General features: G+C 50.2%; 1 protein-coding gene across 1 annotated transcript; it reads left to right on the top strand.

The window, feature by feature from the left end:
• Positions 1-12,723: 12,723 nt before the first annotated feature.
• NKX3-2 (NK3 homeobox 2) lies at positions 12,724-15,435 on the top strand. Its single transcript, XM_079307252.1, has 2 exons — positions 12,724-13,360; positions 13,799-15,435. The coding sequence occupies exons 1-2, from the start codon at positions 12,964-12,966 to the stop codon at positions 14,275-14,277; spliced, it is 876 nt and encodes a 291-aa protein (XP_079163378.1). The 5' UTR covers positions 12,724-12,963; the 3' UTR covers positions 14,278-15,435.
• Positions 15,436-17,545: the final 2,110 nt, after the last annotated feature.

Here is a 17,545-nt window from a genome sequence, read left to right as displayed (position 1 = left end):
GGTGGGGATACAGCTAAAGAAAAATCTGTATAACATATTTCAGAATAATTTGGACCTTACAAACCACATGAATAGACCAAAATTGAGATGCATTTTTAAACAGCCCCTTTGCTGATCACACAGCCAGACAGCACGGGCACTGGCTGTACCTCTGAACGTGTGCTGAGGATGTAACTGAGAATGAATAACAGATGAGTATCAAAGCTATCAGTCCTACTGTCAGCTGGAGAACTCAGCCCTCCAATGTTGTCTTTTTCTTTTCTAGATATCATTGTAACATGTTGCACATGCTGTGCAATGATTTATATAAGTCAACATACATTAAAATGAATGAATAAAGAGGAATACATGAAAGAAAAATGCTCTGTGATCACATTCATGATACCCCAGCATCAGTTCCAGTGTATAAACTTGAAAATGTTAAAATTAAATAGTCATTCCCGCTTTGGTGCCCAAAGCAAGCAGAAATTTGGAATATGACTTTCCTTTCAGACAATGATAGGTTCACTCCACTCTTTTTATATAAACAAGAGCTAAGAACTGCTCAGTAATATAGTGCTTAATTAATTCTATTTATTCAGGATTTTTCAGGCTAAGTAAATAGGCAGTATAAGGCCACTTAAAAAAAAAAAAAGAATTATGATAAAACTGCGTTCAACTAATTTTGAACTTAGAACTCTATGTGGCCCATCATTCACTCCCAGTAAGATGCCATCTCCTTTTCTGGATCAGAGAAGGGCCTGGGGACAGAGACTGGCAAGAAAGTGGGGAAGAGGAGCCACCAGATATGAACATGAAGGACCACTGAGCCCAGGCAGGCTCTGGAGGTTGTGCCCTTTCCACAGCCTGCTGCCAGCAGTGCTGGGTGGAACAGGACCACCAGAGAGGGGCTGGAGGCTGTGAGAACTTGGTCCATTTCTTTATGAAGGTTTGGCACCAGCACCTCTGGAAGTCAGCCACAGGACAGCCACTGTCATGAGGGGAGGAAAAGATTGGGCAGGTTCCTCCAGGTTGCTCCAAGCATGTGATGCCTAACCAGATCCCACAGATACCAGTGATGGCAAATCACACACCACCCCGTGTCACTCAACCCTTGGTGCTGATTCGATTTCATGTATTTTTTTCTAACCTGAAATTCTCTGTTACAATCTTTGGCTTTTATCCCTGTGTGACCATATCTCTTTGCAGCAGGGTCCCACCCCCTTAAGACCTGCATTTTGCTTGATCTAATTTTGTTATTTTTCTGTTTTCAAAAATCAAAGTTGTATTTGTTCTCAGCTTTCAGTGGCTCATATATTTTTCTTACCTCTTCTCCACCAGGGGTGGGGGGACGGGGGTGAGGAGGAAGGCAGCAGAACAGCATGAAACCTTCAATTCAATTTAGGCAGAAGCATAAAGCAAGGTTTGTTCTGTTTTGAAACAAAAATATTAAAGGACAGAGCTCTGCATTAAAAAAAAAAAAAAAAAAAGGTTGGGAGATTTTTCATTATAAAACATCTATGATGGGGGAGGTTCATACAACAGCTTCTGATTTTCACCCTGCAGTAATGCTTTGCAGGAATACTTTGGTTTGCTTAGCCTGGAGCTGGCAGACACAAGGATCTTCTTCAAGTGCATCCCAGAAAGAAGAAAGACAGCTGTGCTGTGTACCACATGCTCAAAGCTTTGCTGTTACAGACATATTGTGAGCTTCATTTTTCTTGCATGAACAAAATACTGTCCAAAATGCTGTTGTGATGGATGTTCATAGAGTTTTGTTGTATTTCCAGAACTGGGGAAGTTTTTCTTCTTGAAACAACAATAGGCTCAGTGTGTAAGTGATAAGTACTTAAAATACAATTGGTTATTATTTGCTATGATGATTATACACCACTGTGGCAATAACCCAAAACTGAATAATCCATCACAAGTGAACACAAAGACAAGTAGATGCTACCACAGTAAAGGATGTGGGGATGCTCTGTATTGATGCTCTCTATGAGACAGAGAAGGAAAATTATTCCATTCCTTCATAGTGGTCTCCCTTTCAAGAAAGTAGTATAATCGGCAAGGGAGGTACTCCACTTTTCCAAGTAAGTTGTCCTAATTATTTTCTTAAGATTTTTCCTCTTGATCTCTTGAGATAATGGGATTGTTTAAAGACACTAGTGAATAAAGGGCGTGCTTCACAGGTCTCATTCCTTCTCTCCCTCTTTTTTCACCTTCTCAGCTTTTATCATCTCTTTCCTTCAGGGAAAAAAAAAAATGGAAAGTGACTGGCAGTTCTAAAAGGAAAAGGAGTCCAATTACTTTTTTTTTTTACTCAAGAGCATCAGTCTTAAACTGTCCATCTGCATCATATCTTCAGTCCTCAGGGACCAGGGGAGAGGAATGGTCTGGAGTCAGGACAACATACCCATTGAACCAATATTTGCTCTGTGCTGGCCCAACAGCTAGAATATTTTGTCTTGGTCAGTTGGGATCTAGCAAGGGTGAAAATACTAAAACATACTGACAAAAAACCTCCAGCCTATTCCAATAATGTGTCCAGAATCATCAAAAGTGAGAGGTGAAGATCCTGGTGCAGCTGAGCTCCCATTTGCCAGTAAGGGAGCCAGCCCAGCAGGGCTGTGATCTCATTCAGCTGCTTTTAAGATTCCCCCAGCCTTCTCCTTCTGTAAATGCTCACCTAGAAGGCAGGTGAATAACCTGTCTAATTGCAAAGTAAGGCCAAACTCTGGATGCTATAGAAAGGGATGCCCACTCACCACTCCAAACATCAGACCCTGTGCTTCTGAGCAAGTCATTCAGGAGCTTTTGGGAGCAAATTGTGCTAATCTTCTCTAGAAAAACAGCGGCTGGGATACAATTTGGAAAAAAAGTCTGTTTTCCATACACGGTGAGTCCTACAACAGCCACTAGATGGCAACGGGAGCCTGCCAGGTACAGGGCGGGCACGGTGCGCACGGGCAGGCACAGGCAGCATCCCTCATCCCTCATCCCTCATCCCTCATCCCTCATCCCTCATCCCTCATCCCTCATCCCTCATCCCTCATCCCTCTCCTGCTCGCTGCAGAGCCTGGGCAGGTCACACGAGACCCACGAGAGAGGAGCAAGGCAGGGCTGGTGTGCCGTGGTCCTGAGGCCACCACTCCTGAATATCCTGAGCCACCCATCCTCCAGCTCCTCCTGAGCTGCTGCTCTGCACAGCACAGGCAGGATTCTCCTCTTTGAGCAGAAACACCTTTCTTCAGCTCTGCACCCATGAGAATGCTATGCAGCACACCGTGCATAAGCCCGAATCCTCCAAGTGTTTTGATTCCAGATGCAATATTAAATTCCATATAACTCGAGTCTATCTTTATAGGCACATCAAACTTCTTCAGGAACAGTGCATTTAACTTTTTTTTTCCTCAAGTGTAATGAGCTAGATTTGGTGTTTTAATAGAAGTCATCCATTCCATTCCATTCCGTTTCCTTGCTTAGGTCATTCTCATTTCCCTCATTTTCCAGCCCCTCTTCCTAGTGCCTTTCCAGTCATCATCCTCACTTCTCATTTGACCTTTCATCAGTCAATGTCCATTTGTTCCCATCTATGCATTTCAATTCTCTCACAGAACGCCTCTCAGACCTCGTTTCTCCCTTATTTTCCACTTGTCCTTTCCCTTTCCCTTCTTCCCTTTCCCCTTTCCCTTCCCCTCATCAGTTCATTGCAAACCCTTGAATCACATATAATGTGACCTCTCCCTTTGCCATTGTCCACCTTTTTTTTCTTAAAAAGTCCTTTCTTCAGCTTCATTCTTGCCTCCTCTCAGCCTTCTTGGCATGACTAAGGACTTTTGTGGATGAAAAAAGTGCATGGATGTACTGACATTGAACCAGGTTAGCTTTTATCTAGGTGGCCTTTACCTTATTTGTACTAGCTTCTGCAAGTCAATATGATGAGAGAAGTTGTGCAAATATCGAGTAAAGCCATCATAATCCCCTTTTCCTTAGCCATCCTTATTCCTCATTTCTTTCAGTTAACTCTCATGTTCCTGGAATCACCTTCCAGGATGCAGAAAAAAAGAACCGGGACAGACTCAACATCAAAAAACAGCTGAACCAGAAGTCAGGGGGGAAAAGCCTGTTCTTCAAGGAAATTATTGAACACTCTGCCTCTTGGAGAAAATGCACAGGGGATTCTTCTGTCAGCTGGGGCCCAGATGCTGGGGCACATGACAAGGGATGAGCATCTAAGTGAGCTACAGACAGTAACAACTCATTATATTCATCAGTTGGTCTTATCATGAGTCTCAGAATCAACACTTTCTGATAAGCAGTTTATTAAATCCAAGAGTATGGCAGTACAATGCTCTCAAGTACCACTACCACACACCATGTGGAAAGGTCTGGGGCTATTGGAACAAAACTATGCACAGATCCCTGCCATGACATTGATTTGTCTTTTCAGCTCCACAGCTGTAAGACTTGCCTCCTCCTCACTGAAAGGATGTCACCATCTCATTATCTGTTCTGTCATTTGCTATATCCTCTGTAAAAGCAGCTGTTACCTTATACCAAAGCAGGTACCTGAGCTGCCCAGACCTGCTTCTGAAGGCACCATGAAGAAAGCAGCCCCAGGAGCTGTAGTGGTGCACCTGGCTGCATGCAGGCCAAGGAACAAGGCATCTGGGTTGGATATGGAAATTCTTCCACATCCTCCACAGTCTGCAGGATGTCACTCTTCCCTCCAGCATGCTGCTGCTCTTCCAGCATGTGCCAACAGCTCACAGGGATTCAGGCTCAACATTCAGATCATATGCTTGCAGAGGTTTGTTACAGTTAGATGCTGAGGAGACACTAAAACAGATAAATTAAACCCTGTGAAAGAGATATTATTGTGTGTGAAGGTCCTTTAGATGTGGGAGATTTCTGTTCCCTGCATGATAATTATGGGTTAAATCAGAGATAGGGATATCCATTGACATAAATACCATCTGTGTTTGGAATGCTCAGTCAGCCAGACCAAATCATCACAACAGTACAAAAATCTTGGGCTCCAACAGCTTTGTTGCTTATTTTGCAGAAGACTATACTGCAGACACCTTTTTGGAGCTATGAAACATAACAATTCATTTTATTGAGTTGTATTTCCTGATGAGGGAGCATATCTGGTGCAAAAGAGTCTTTGACAGAGAGGTGTTGCACAAAGTGTACAGTGTGTGAAAGAAATACAAACACATCTGAAGTCCTCCAGAGAGTTAATAACAATATTTTTGACCAAAACCTGTGTTTTAATGCTTCCTACAGGCAGCAGTTTCCTATGTCTTGTACAGGGTTGGAAACGTAAGAGTACATGGACAAAAGCATGGGGCTGTTAATCAGCTCTCATAAAATACAGATAATATTTTAAAGCACCAGAAGGTCACACCACAGACTATCCTCCTTCCAAAACAGGGAGAGCAGAAAGATCTCATTTGTCCTGCCAAAAATAACCTCATCTATAGTGCAGGATATCACAGTTTGCCATCTTGGAAATATTCCTTCCAGACAGCACTCCTCTACTCTGTTTCACTTGCAGGCACTTTTCTGCATCCTTTAGCTGTGATAAACCTGGAGAAATAAAAGGCTTTTCTTGGTTTTCCAAGGAATCCATAACTGAGGCTTGTCCATCTACATTTCTGTCCATCTATCACAAGAGTTTTCCACTAAGTCACAGGAATCCTTTAGTGCTGGATACTTTTCCAACCATCTCACTTATACTTGGTCTTGTAATGGGTAGGGTACAAACTGCTTTTGCCATATTGCATGGGGTTTTTTATCTGTCACCTGACTTAATTTTTTTTTTTTTTTTTTTTTTTTTTTTTTTTATGTTGGGTAAATCCCAAAGCATGTCTAGAATAAATTCTAGAAATAGCTACTTCTATGACAGGAATACCCTGAGAACCTACTCAGGAGACAACCTAAAATTCAGAATATCTAAAATTAGGCCAAAAAACAAAATTAAGGAAGAAAGAAATTCTGAAAGAACAGAATTTAACATCATAAGGAAAAGACTGGGTGCTTATTTGCAGTCATCCAGAACCAACATGCTCAAAGTCTCTTTCCTTTAAGAAACACTCAGAAAATACAAACAATACCTGTATTGCCTGCAGACAACTTGTGTCATGTTTGATTTTTTCATTTGTAATTTTCAGGCAGCCAATTAAATCTGCAGGTGTACTGAACAAAACAGAGCCACTAATTTATTTGTGAAGTTTATATAAGTATTTGTATTCTCCCTGAGCAAGCCAAAAGAATTAGTGATTTAATGTGGAGGCTGTGTTCAGATGAAATGTACAGTCACTGTACATACAAAATCATTGCCAGTGGAAACAACTCACACAGTGAACCTGCTAATTGCCCTAACTTCATAAACTCAACCCTGGATCCAAGCTCTCCATGCTCAGACTGCTTGGCTTGGCTGCTCCACCACAGGTTATTGGGCAAGGCCAACACTGTGAGCTTGCAAGGCAGCTGCAGGCATGGACCCCCATCACACACATACAGAGCTGGGGTCTTCTGTCCCCCAGAGCAGTCACAGTGCTCCCAAAGAGGCAGGGGTCCCCTCAAAGAACAGAGTCCCACATGGAGTGAAGCTTGGTCTAAATTGCCTGGTTTCCTTCTCTGTTGGGCAGCACAGTGGGCACTCCTGGGACCAGACCCAGCACCCAGTGCAGCTCTGGTGCTCTCACACCTCTGATTGCCCTTCCAGCACAGGAAGTCTGTCCCATAGCCCTGGCTACAAAATGGATATTCCACAATTCTCATCTCCACAGCACACTGTTTCTGAGACACTTGAGCTCCTGAGTCAGGCCTGCTCCTCAAAGCAGCATCCCAATGGCAGCTTGCAGGAGACTGCCCAAAACACACAGAAGGGCCACATCCTATCTCCACAGTTTAGGCTTCCTATTCAATATAAGGAGGATGGAAAACAAACCAGCCCTTGGTCTCAAATCCTGAAATTTTTGAGTAATTGGTGATCTGTATGAATTTATAACTGATAAGTCCCAAAGGCTTCCACATTTTACCTTTGGTGGTGGCTACTTCTGATATGAATAATAAAGAGATAGAAATATTCATATAAAATTACTACTGACTTGCTATTGATAAAGAGGTGATTCTTAGACAAAGAGGTAAAATCACTTTAGAAATGTAAGCAGTACCAGTATCCTGAGAGGCTCACTTGATTTACCTAAGCATCAGGAACAATAAAAATATTTAAATGTTGCCCCAATGTAGCCATTGAATTAGTTACCAAGTTAGTCTACCATATGTGAAAAGTGAGTTCAACTACTCCAAGTGAAAAGTAGGAAAGTTTATTATTTCTATATAGGTGGAAGAGCAGCGGTAAAGGAAACCTGGACTTCATATGATGTTGTATCAAATAAACATCAAATTATTAATCTGTGTTCTTAAAAGCCTAGGGACTTGCATACAGCACATGCATCTACTATAATATGGGGAATAGTCATTAGAATGTTCTACTAAATAATAAGGAAAAAAATTCAGAACAAGTAGATATACTCTATGGATGACACATACACATGATGTTTGTACTTCAATTTTTCTATCAGGGCGAATAACACAGATTAAAAGCTAAATACTGGGTCTACAAAAGCTTTACTTAATGACTGCAAGAAGTACCTGGCCATTTGTATGTGCTGATTTGGTTTTTGTTAGTAAAATAAGTTAGTCCAGGTTGTGTTCCTATCCTACAGGTAACTACATCAGAAAATAAGGAATATGCAGTCATTTACTTCTTTAGTAGGAAATCTAGCATAGAAATAAGGAGACAGTTAAAGAGAGGATTTATTTCAAAAGCTGGTGGTGCCTGAAGGCAGTTGTGGGACAGGGATCTCTCTCAGTGTGTACAGAACTTGTTGCCTCCTGGCACTAAGCATCAGACACAACCATGCAGCTTCACTTCTTCCTGAGAGCATGATGTGGTTAGACAGCCCACATGTCTTTTCCTTTTCAAGGTCTTGCAAGAAGGAATAATTCAGGAGAAACCACCATGTAGTGTAATGAAATGTTGGTAGGTTTATTTTCATGCTTGGTACTCTGCATGCCAAGCCTTCACTTGTTAGTGTAAAGATGAATCAACAAGAGGGAGATTTGGGTTGGTTTTCCCAGAAATGACATATCTGAGCAATAAAACTGGGAGAAATTGTGTCACTGTATATATACAACCAGCAAAATTCAAGCGTTCTTTTCAGTTTGGTTGTAAATTCCTGTAGGAGTGTTTTTGTTTGAGCCTCCCAGCCCTAAAGGACATAGGTTTTACCTCATATAAGGAATTAAGGAGATTGTAAAGCAGCTATTAAAACCTACTGAGCTAATTTGCTAAAAGATTGTTACATTAGTGAGAATTAAATTCTCATTGTCGGCATTATATTTGCACATATTCAGTTGAATTCTAAAAATCATTCAAATTTTTCTCTTAATTGTAGAAGGTAAATCCTTCTCTCACTCAAGTCCAGAAGCATCTTACAGTTGACATTTCAGCAACAACAGGATCTTGATGTCAACAGCAAAAAGCAATTTGAAGACTGAGTATTGCAGCAATTACTTATATGAGGTCCCTCATGAAATGCAGGGAGAAATGTGGTTAAGAGATGTACAGCTGTCACCTACTGTGTAGTTATAGTTACGCTTGTTGGAAATAAATTGTTATTATTCAAGAAATAGTGTAATGACCTATTCAGAAGCAGATGACCCAAGATTTTCCTGCAAAGTTGTCCAGGATATGTTTGTGCACCTTTGTTGCACAAACAAGAGAAGCACAGCTGAAGTAAAAGCCTTGAAAGAAATCTTCCCCATTACCAATAAGGGATTCAAATTCCTTATAGAAGGAAGCCCTGTTTGTACCACTGCCATCTTCCACCTAAGTCCCTGATAGACCCAACAGGAGGCTCAGCAAGGATTTGCATTGCTTTGAGTATATTAGGGGCAAACTAGTTTGGGGAGACACCTTGTGTCTAGGAAAAAATATCACCACCAATGATCTATCACAAAAGTAATACCTTGCCACCATGCAGGCTGTGGGAGGTGCTGCCAAGAGGGCTGCAGTGTGTGGTATCCCCTGGCCATGAAACTCCTTGGCTTGCCTCGCAGCTGAGAAGAGCTTGGGAGGCAGAAATGGTACTGTGCTAGCTTGGCTCTGCCCCAGAACTGGCACATGGAGATCACACCACTAATTATTTTCCCATACTGAGCAAATCCTACCCTGAAGGAAAAGTTATAACGTTTCATTTTCCCAGTGCAATGTACTCGACTCAGGATCATCTGGGTCTTTTTATACATTATGAACTATGCAGAAAGTCTGTGCTTTTTACAAAAGCTTTTTTAACGTTTTGCACTCCCCTTTCCTTGTGCTTTCACATGTGATAAAAAGGCTTTCACAAGCTGCCCATGAGCAGAACATATCTTTCCCAATTTCATCACCATACATGCCATAGGCAGTGTTTCTGTGAGAGGGCTGGCGCCCCTCACCTGGCAAGCAAAACGGCTCAGGTGGCTGAGAGAAGCCAGGCGGGCTCTCATCCCGGTGTCCGGCTCACGCCGTGGTTTGTCACTGGGTACCGGGCAGCGGGGCCGAGCCTCGGCCGTGCCCCGACCGCCCCAGCACCGCCGTCACCTCGGCCCCGACGGGCGGGCCGGGCAGTGCGGGGCAGAGCGCTTCCCCGAGCGCAGTCCCGGGCCGGGCAGTGCTGGAACGAGCGCGGTCCCGGGCCGGGCAGTGCGGGACCCAGCACGGTCCCGGGCCGGGCAGTGCGGTCCCGGGCCGGGCAGTGCTGGAACGAGCGCGGTCCCGGGCCGGGCAGTGCGGGGCAGAGCGCGGTCCCGGGCCGGGCAGTGCGGGACCCAGCGCGGTCCCGGGCCGGGCAGTGCGGGACCCAGCGCGGTTCCGGGCCGGGCAGTGCGGCCAGGCCGCCTCTAGGTGGGGCAGCCCGGCCACCGACGGTGCTGCGAGAGGATGGAGAGCGCAGCGAGCCGGGCCCGGGACTGCGAGCCGGGGCTCTCCGGTGGGCGAGGGGAGGCAGCGGTGGGGCACGGCGGGTTCGGGCTTTCCCCGCTGAAATGTGGCACACGTCTGTGAAACGGCGGATCCGTGTGTTTATGACATATCAAGGTGTATTAAGGCTTGGGGCCGCATCCAGACGGCGAGGAATGGGAGATGCGGAGCCCTTGACAAAAGTGAAGGCAAGGTGGGAATCGTGCCCCCTCAGACATCCGTTTCAGGCGCTGCCCTGCCTCTCGATTGCGTCCATCATGTCCACTCCGAGCCTTTTTCAGCGAGGAGAGTCGGGGCCCGGTTTCTCCCTGGCACGCTGGGAGGGCCCTGTGTCCCTGTGCCCTGCGGCCGGGCAGTCCGTGCCCTCCGTGCCGGAGCGCGCCGGGGAGCGGCTGCCAGCCCCAGGGCAGGGAGGCCAGCGCGGCGCTCAGGGCCGCCGCTCTCCCCCGTCCATCCCTCCCTCCTTCCCTCTCTCCCTCCCTCCCGCTGCCCGTCTCCTCGGCGGGGATGGGGGCCGGGCGAGCCGGGACCACCCAGCTGGCCCCCGGCAGCCACGGGCCCGGCCCGGCCCTGCCCGGCCGCCCTCGGCCGCTCCTCTGCGCCTTACCCCCGCTGCCGCTCGCTCTCCTCCCGGCCCCTTCCCCAGGCATTTCCTCCCCCAACACAGAGGTTTTCTGATCAGAGATCGCCCGAGTAGGCGAAGGAGAAAAAAAAGAAAAATTAAGGAGAAAAGTAGGTATGTATTGGGGGGCAAGAGCTGAGTAAATTAGCAAAGAATTACAGTCGCTGTAAACCATATGCAGGTTTTTCAACAGTTTGGGCACGAAACTTCGTAAATCAGGATCTTCGTGGGCTGGAAGTCCCTGTACCGGGAGGCTGCACCGGGAGAAGCTCGTCCTCCTCCCGACGCTCGCCGACCCCCGCAGCCGCCCGCTTGGCCTCGCTCTGCCGCACCTGAGCGGAGCCCGACAAAAGATACTCCCCGCCCGGAGCTCCCCGTCTCCGCCGTGCCCCGAGCCCCTTTCCGGCCGTCAACCCAAACCACGAGTCCTACGACCCGCACCTCCAGCCTTTTTTCCCCTTGGAAGAGCGGAGCCCTTCCTTTGTTCCCGCGTCTGAGGCCACTCATCTCTTCTGACATCCCAAATTTAATCTCTTGGCTGTTAAGGAGCCTTTAAAATACTCGTGCAGGGCACTCTTCCTAGCCCCCTACGTATCTTCTCGTAAGTGGATTTCTCGCAGCTTCCCTAGATGCTTCTTGATTACCTTCAGCTCTTAAAAATTCCCCTTTGGATATTTTCTTAATGTATCGGGACACCGAAGTCTTTGGTGGCAAAGCAATAGCTTTCCTGGGAAAAAACTTAGGTAGAAGGTTAACCAAGCAAGGTTATTAAAACGGTCTGAGTTTGTTCAGAAAGATAAATACAGTTCCCGCTTAGTCATGCAGAGGTTCTCTCCAGCTTCGTGCTAGATATGAAAGTGGGATTATTTATTTTATTGATTTATTTGGGGGGTAAAAATTATTATTAAAAACATTTCATTCATGCCAAACTCGTTGATAATCAATTATCGTCGCTTTGTAGTCTACTGCAGACAGACGTTCGGCTTTGAGATCGAGTAGGGAGGTGTTGGCAGTGGCCGCACGCCTGTAGAGAAGCACAGTGACATCCTGGGAATTTAGTTCATGGAGAAAAGCGGGTTTGCGGCTATCTTTTTTATATGCTTTATCTCCTTAGGTTGCCGCATTCTCCCAGCACCAAATACCCATGTTAGCGAAACACAGGCGTTTCATTTCTCGTGTACCTGCTTGATACCCTTGCCGGTATTTTTATTAGCTCAAAGAATGCCAATAATATTTGAAAAAGAAAAAAGCATGATGCTTACTGTTGTTTTGGCAACGAGTCGCATATACAAAATTCACGTGCGTGTAATAGTTTCCAAAATCTTCCTGTGTCTGTGTAGGGCCGTTTTCTTTTAGGGAAAGCACAGCTGAGGGAAAAGAGTTCAATATGTGAGAAATTGCTTTCCTAATACGGGCTTTATAAGCCCCATGGACAGAAGTCAGTACATAATATAAACCCTACCATGTTTTTAAACAAACGCAATGGTGAAAAGCGCATTTTTCATAACGGGTCGAGGCTGATTTGCGTTTACCCTGACAGCGCGGGGCTTGGGCGCTCACCGTGCCGCACGCACAGCCCGAACAGCCACGGCCGACTCGGCCCCCGACATTCTCAAGAAAGGCGAGTTCCGATGCTCTTCCCCAGCGGCACGCAGCGCTGCACGCCAGACTGCGGCTTTGGTCCCGGACCCGCGACTTTTCCCGTCGGGACCGGACCTTTCCCCAGCGCCAGGCTGCGGCGCTCCTCTGAGGCGCGGCGAGGGTAGAAACACCCGAAACACCTCTGAACACACTCTCCGGCTGGAAGCCTCCGCTTTCCGCCATGGAGGGGGCCCGTCCCTTCGAGGGTCTCCTCGGCCGCGGGCGCCCCGCGGGCCGCAAGGGGTTAAGAGGCGGCGCGCCCCGGCTCGCGCCCCGCGGAGCCGCATCGGCGCGCGGCGGGAGCCAATGGGCGGGCGGGCCGCGCGGGCGCTGGCCAATGGGAAGGCGCGGGGCCGGCGCTGTCAGGCGGCCGTGAGGGATGGCAGCGCCGCCGGCAGAAAAAGCGGAGGGCGGGCGGGGGCGGGACAGAGCGGGGCGGAGGCAGCGCCCGTGCCGCCAGGGACCCGCGGCGGCGCCCGGGCAGCGCGGTGGCCCCGGCGGCTCCGGCCCTATGGGCGGGCGGGCCGGCAGTGGCGCAGAGAGGCTGCTCCCGCTGGCGCCCGCCCTCCCGGCGGCAGAACAGGGCCCGGCACCGGCGCGGCGGCGGCCGGCGATGCGGTCGCCCAGCTGAAGGCGCGGCGCGGTCCGCTGCTCGGCCGCGGGGCTTGCCCGTCGCCGGGCCATGTCCGTCCGCGGCGGCAACGCCCTGACGCCTTTTTCCATCCAAGCCATCCTCAACAAGAAGGAGGAGCGCGCCCGCCACGCGGCGGGGCGGCCGCCGCCCCCGGGGGCTGCCGGCGGCTGGCGGCTGTGCGGCGCCGCCGAGGACCCGCCGCTCCCCGCGCCCGCCTCCCGCGCCCCGGCCCTGCGGACGCCGGCGGGCTGGGACTCGGACTCCGCGCTCAGCGAGGACCCCGAGGGCGAGCGGCGCTCCGAGGAGGAGGGCGCCGGTGGCAGCGCCCGCCCCGCAGAAGCCACGGGCGGGGGGCGGCCGGCGGAGGAGGAGGCGCAGCCCCCGGAGGCGGCGGAGCGGGACACCGCCGGCCTCAGCGACAGCGAGATGTCGGCCGCCGTCTCAGGTAGGGGCGGCCCCGATGGCGGCTCCTCCGCACTCGCGCGAGGAGAGCGGGAGGGCTGGGAACGGGAGATGATCGTGGCTTCCCGCCGGCTCCCCGGCGACAGGCTCGGTTGTGCCGGGTGGGAGAAAAAACCCGAAACGCGTCCCGCGGGGCGAGGGAGGGCGGATCGGGGAGGGCCTTTGGCCAGGCTGAGCCCGCAGCCGGCCAGGGCTCCCGGCGCTTAAAGGAGAGCGAGAAGCCGCGGCTGGCGGCGGCGGCTGTCCCGGCGACGGGGCGGGCAGCGGCTTGGCGGGCTCTCCGCTCGCCCCGTCGCTGCGGACCGGCCGCAGGGAGCGGCGCCTGGCCGCCCGTGCGCGGGTGCGGGCCCCGCCAGGAGCGGGGATGCCGCTGTCCCGGTGCCTGCCTGCCCTGACCGCCGTGCTCTCGCCCTGCCCGCAGATCGCAGCCCTCCGGAGGAAGAGGACGGAGCTGGCAAGTGCGGGAATCTGCTGCCGGGGGAGGAGGAGGCGGCGGCGGCTCCGAAACCGCGGAAGAAGCGCTCTCGCGCAGCCTTTTCCCACGCGCAGGTCTTCGAGCTGGAGCGGCGCTTCAACCACCAGCGCTACTTGTCGGGGCCCGAGCGGGCCGACCTGGCCGCCTCGCTGAAGCTCACCGAGACGCAGGTCAAGATCTGGTTTCAGAACCGGCGCTACAAGACCAAGCGGCGGCAGATGGCCGCAGACCTCCTGGCCGCCGCCCCCGCCGCCAAGAAGGTGGCCGTCAAGGTGCTGGTGCGCGACGACCAGAGACAGTACCACCCTGGCGAGGTGCTGCGGCCGCCCTCGCTGCTCTCCCTCCAGCCATCCTACTACTACCCCTACTACTGCCTTCCCGGGTGGGCTCTGTCCACCTGCGCCGCAGCTGCCGGCACCCAGTGAGAGGCACACATACACATCCCCCCGGCCCCGACACCCCCACCATACACAGTGGCAGCCAGGAAACCCATCTTCCCTCTGCCACCCCGCCATCCATCAATCCATCCGTTCAGCTTCTCAAGCCCAGAGCCCCAGCTGCAGCTCTCAGTGCCTTGGACAGTATTTATTATTATTTTATTGTTATTTTTATTATTAATATTTTTGGATGGTTCCTCACCCTCTCCTCTTTCAACGTAGGACTTCTTGGCCACCCGCACCCTGACCCTCACCCCGTCCCCCTCCCTCCAGCCGAGGACTCTCGCGATTCGGCACAACTTGTTCATGGTATCCATGTTGTCAGTGTATTTGGTGTAGAGCTTTTGTTTGTTTGTTTTATTTTGCTTTGGATCGGTAGACACTCGATCTTGTGTGGAGAAAAAGAGAGAGAAAACAAAGGAGAGGAAGAAAAAGTACAACCCCCAAAACCAAATGCAGCTCAAAAGAGGAGATCAAGGACTCCCTCAGTGGATTGTAAGGAAGATTATTTTTGTCGTCTGAGTCCTTGGTCTTCCAACTTGTTGCAAACTGAGTGTGCCTTGTACGCTGCTGAATGTATGGAAGCCTCTTTCAGGTCCCCCTGCTCTTGTTGCCCATGTTATTCCTGTACTCCATGATCCCTGGCAAAGGATAAATATGTCACAAAAGGGTGAGACTTATATCGAAACTTCTGACTTCTTGTTTTCCTTTTCTTCCTGAGATCTTTCCGTGTTCGGGGAGGGAGGAGTTATGGATTTTTCGCACTTTCCAGATGTATTAAAGTTGTTATTTTTATATTCAATGTGAATATTTCTAGTCAGGCTTTTTAAGAAATCGATGTAACGAGAAACTTTAATACCATCAGTGCCTTTTACAATTCTTCTGCAGAGCTCTCCTCCAGGGGTGGGGATTTCTGATCTGCTCAGCAATGTAATTACAGTCTCTTTCTTCCAAGGTAACTCGTTGCTTTTTTTTTCCCCTCCTTTTTTTCCCACCCTCCATTTTTCTTTTAATGGCACTGTGCACTCAACTAGATTATTTACTTCAAATGAATTGTGAATGTTTGTAAGCTACCCGCTGTACTTGTTTCGTTGGGTTTTGGTTTCTTTGTTTTGTTTTTATTTTAATTTATAAACTTTAGTTTAACACTTACCTCTGCTGCTTGTGTCATTCCTGAGAGTGGACACGGATTTCCCCACTGATATTTTTTCCCCGCAGCAGACCCCAGGCCGTAGCTCAGACCACATCCCTCCTTTTCCCGCTTGCACGGTGAGGATCGTGGGACCTGGCAGAGATCTGGGCTGCCTTGTCTGGCTGCACTGGTCAGCGCCGATGCCCTTTCCCTCTCTGGGAGGTGGAGGGGACCCAGGAGCTCTGGCCAGGCACCTTAAACACTTCTTTGGTATCGCCTGTCCCGATGGAGCGATCCCCTGTCTGCCGGAGGGCCGGGATCACTGGCTCAGTTTGCGGGTGCTGGTGGCGGTGAGGATGCAGTGCAGTCAGAGGAGCTGCTGGGACCTCGAACTGCTTTTCCCGGTCGATAGTGGCCTCACCGTGCAGACTGCAGCCCCTCTACCGCGGGCCGTGCCCGTTTCAAACCTTGGCGGATCCTGGGGAGGTGCGAGGGTCGGTGGATTGTTTCCTCTCTGCTGGAGCCTGGCAAAGACCGGGGTCTTCGGCGCCCCGACAAAACTGTTCAGGGCTCAGGATTGGGATGCAAGAGGGGGCTTCGGTGACCTCGACGTAATTGTCCAGGCCGTCTGTGTCCCGACTGAGCCGCGATAGCCGCTTGGGGCAGCCTGCCGCCTTGGACTGAATCTCCTCTAAGCCTCTGCTGCGAGCTCGGGCCCTCGGCGCGGTGCTGGCAGCTCTTCCCCGCTGCCGGTTGCTGTCCTCGGGCGTCTCCGCCGAGGCCAGCGCTGCCGAAGGGGAGGGCAGGCTGCCGGGGCGTGGGCAGCTTCACCCGGGGAACCGGCGCCAGGCAGTGGCGTTCGGAGGGTCCGGACCCGGTGATGGCTGTAGTTATTTCTCTGCCGATGGAGCCCTGTCCGGACCACGCTCACAGGCGGTCGCGTTGCCTGGGGCGCCGCTAATTTTTCATCACCGCCGGCTTCTTCCCTTTCCCGCTGGTTCGCACGGGCTTTCGCTGCGGCTCTCGGGCACGGAGTGGCTTGCAGGAAGCCCCTGCTGCCCCATCACTTCCCGGCCGCTATGCTTGCAAGCCGCCCCAAGATGCAGCGGGCTGTTTTCCCTGTCAGCCCCTCGCTCCGGCCCTCCCTTGCTGTCATTTCGCTTTCCTCAGGCTCGGACACTCCGCAGGTTAGATGTCCCCGGGCTGGCATCTCCAGCAGCACTCGGCGGCAGTGGCTGTTCGTGGGCTGCTCCAGCCCCAGCTCGGGCTGGGGACGAGTTCTCTGTTCCCAAAGCTGACAGACGTAGTGACACCGGGGGAAATGCTTTGGGTTTGATTTTGCTCTGCCGACCGTGTCGGCGGTCCTGCTGCCGAAAGGAATGCTCCAGATGTAGCAGTCCCTTGGCAGATACGGGAGGACTGACATTTATTTGGCCTCATCCCGAAGCTCCTGTCTCTTTCTTCTTTTTTTTTTTTTTTTTTTTTTTTTTTTTTTTTTTTTTTTTTTGTAACTGTTTCCTTCCGACATTCCCAACATTTTCCTTCTTGCAAAAACGAAACATTTTGACGGCAGAATCTGGACTCTCATGCACTTAAGGAGGTAAAGCCCCCCACTTTGCTTTTTCCTTGGGGACGCTTCTCTGCCTGCAGCCCTGTACAAGACACCGAGCGCTGACTCCCATGTCGGGTTCGATGGTACAGTTCACACCAGCAGAGGTTTTGTCCCCGGCGGCGGTGGCTTTTCGCAAAGCCGGCTGTTTCCTATCGGGCCCCCTGTTCGAGGGAGTGGGCTATTTCTAAGCCTAATTTTTTTCCTTTAGGTCAGCGTGTTGTATTATTTTGATGCGTGCTTGCTAACGGATCTAGTGCCCTAGGAACCTCCTGATACAAAAGCGAAGCGATGGTTATTAGAGATTCCTTGGGTTGTAACACTGGGTAACAGACTGAGAATAAAGGGTCAAACTATTTTCCTATGAACTAGGTAAAACTAAGGTGCATTATACTCGAGGTCGAAGTTGCTAGAAAAGCTGATTCGAGTGAAGTTGCCTGGAATTTTAGTACTGATGTTTTAATATCAAACATTTATGCATCGACTGTCTTCTTTTGAAGCTTACAAAATCCGAT

This window comes from Erithacus rubecula (assembly GCF_903797595.1).
Source record: "Erithacus rubecula genome assembly, chromosome: 5".
In the NCBI taxonomy this organism is placed as follows: Eukaryota; Metazoa; Chordata; class Aves; order Passeriformes; family Muscicapidae; genus Erithacus; species Erithacus rubecula.
Note: the sequence above shows the minus strand (reverse complement) of the source record. Positions and strands in the feature narration are given on the sequence as shown.

Coding starts and splice junctions, on each gene's coding strand:
- NKX3-2 (XM_079307252.1), top strand. CDS start 12,964: ATGTCCGTCCGCGGCGGCAACGCCCTGACGCCTTTTTCCATCCAAGCC. Junction 13,361..13,798: donor GATGTCGGCCGCCGTCTCAG/GTAGGGGCGGCC, acceptor CCCTGCCCGCAG/ATCGCAGCCCTCCGGAGGAA.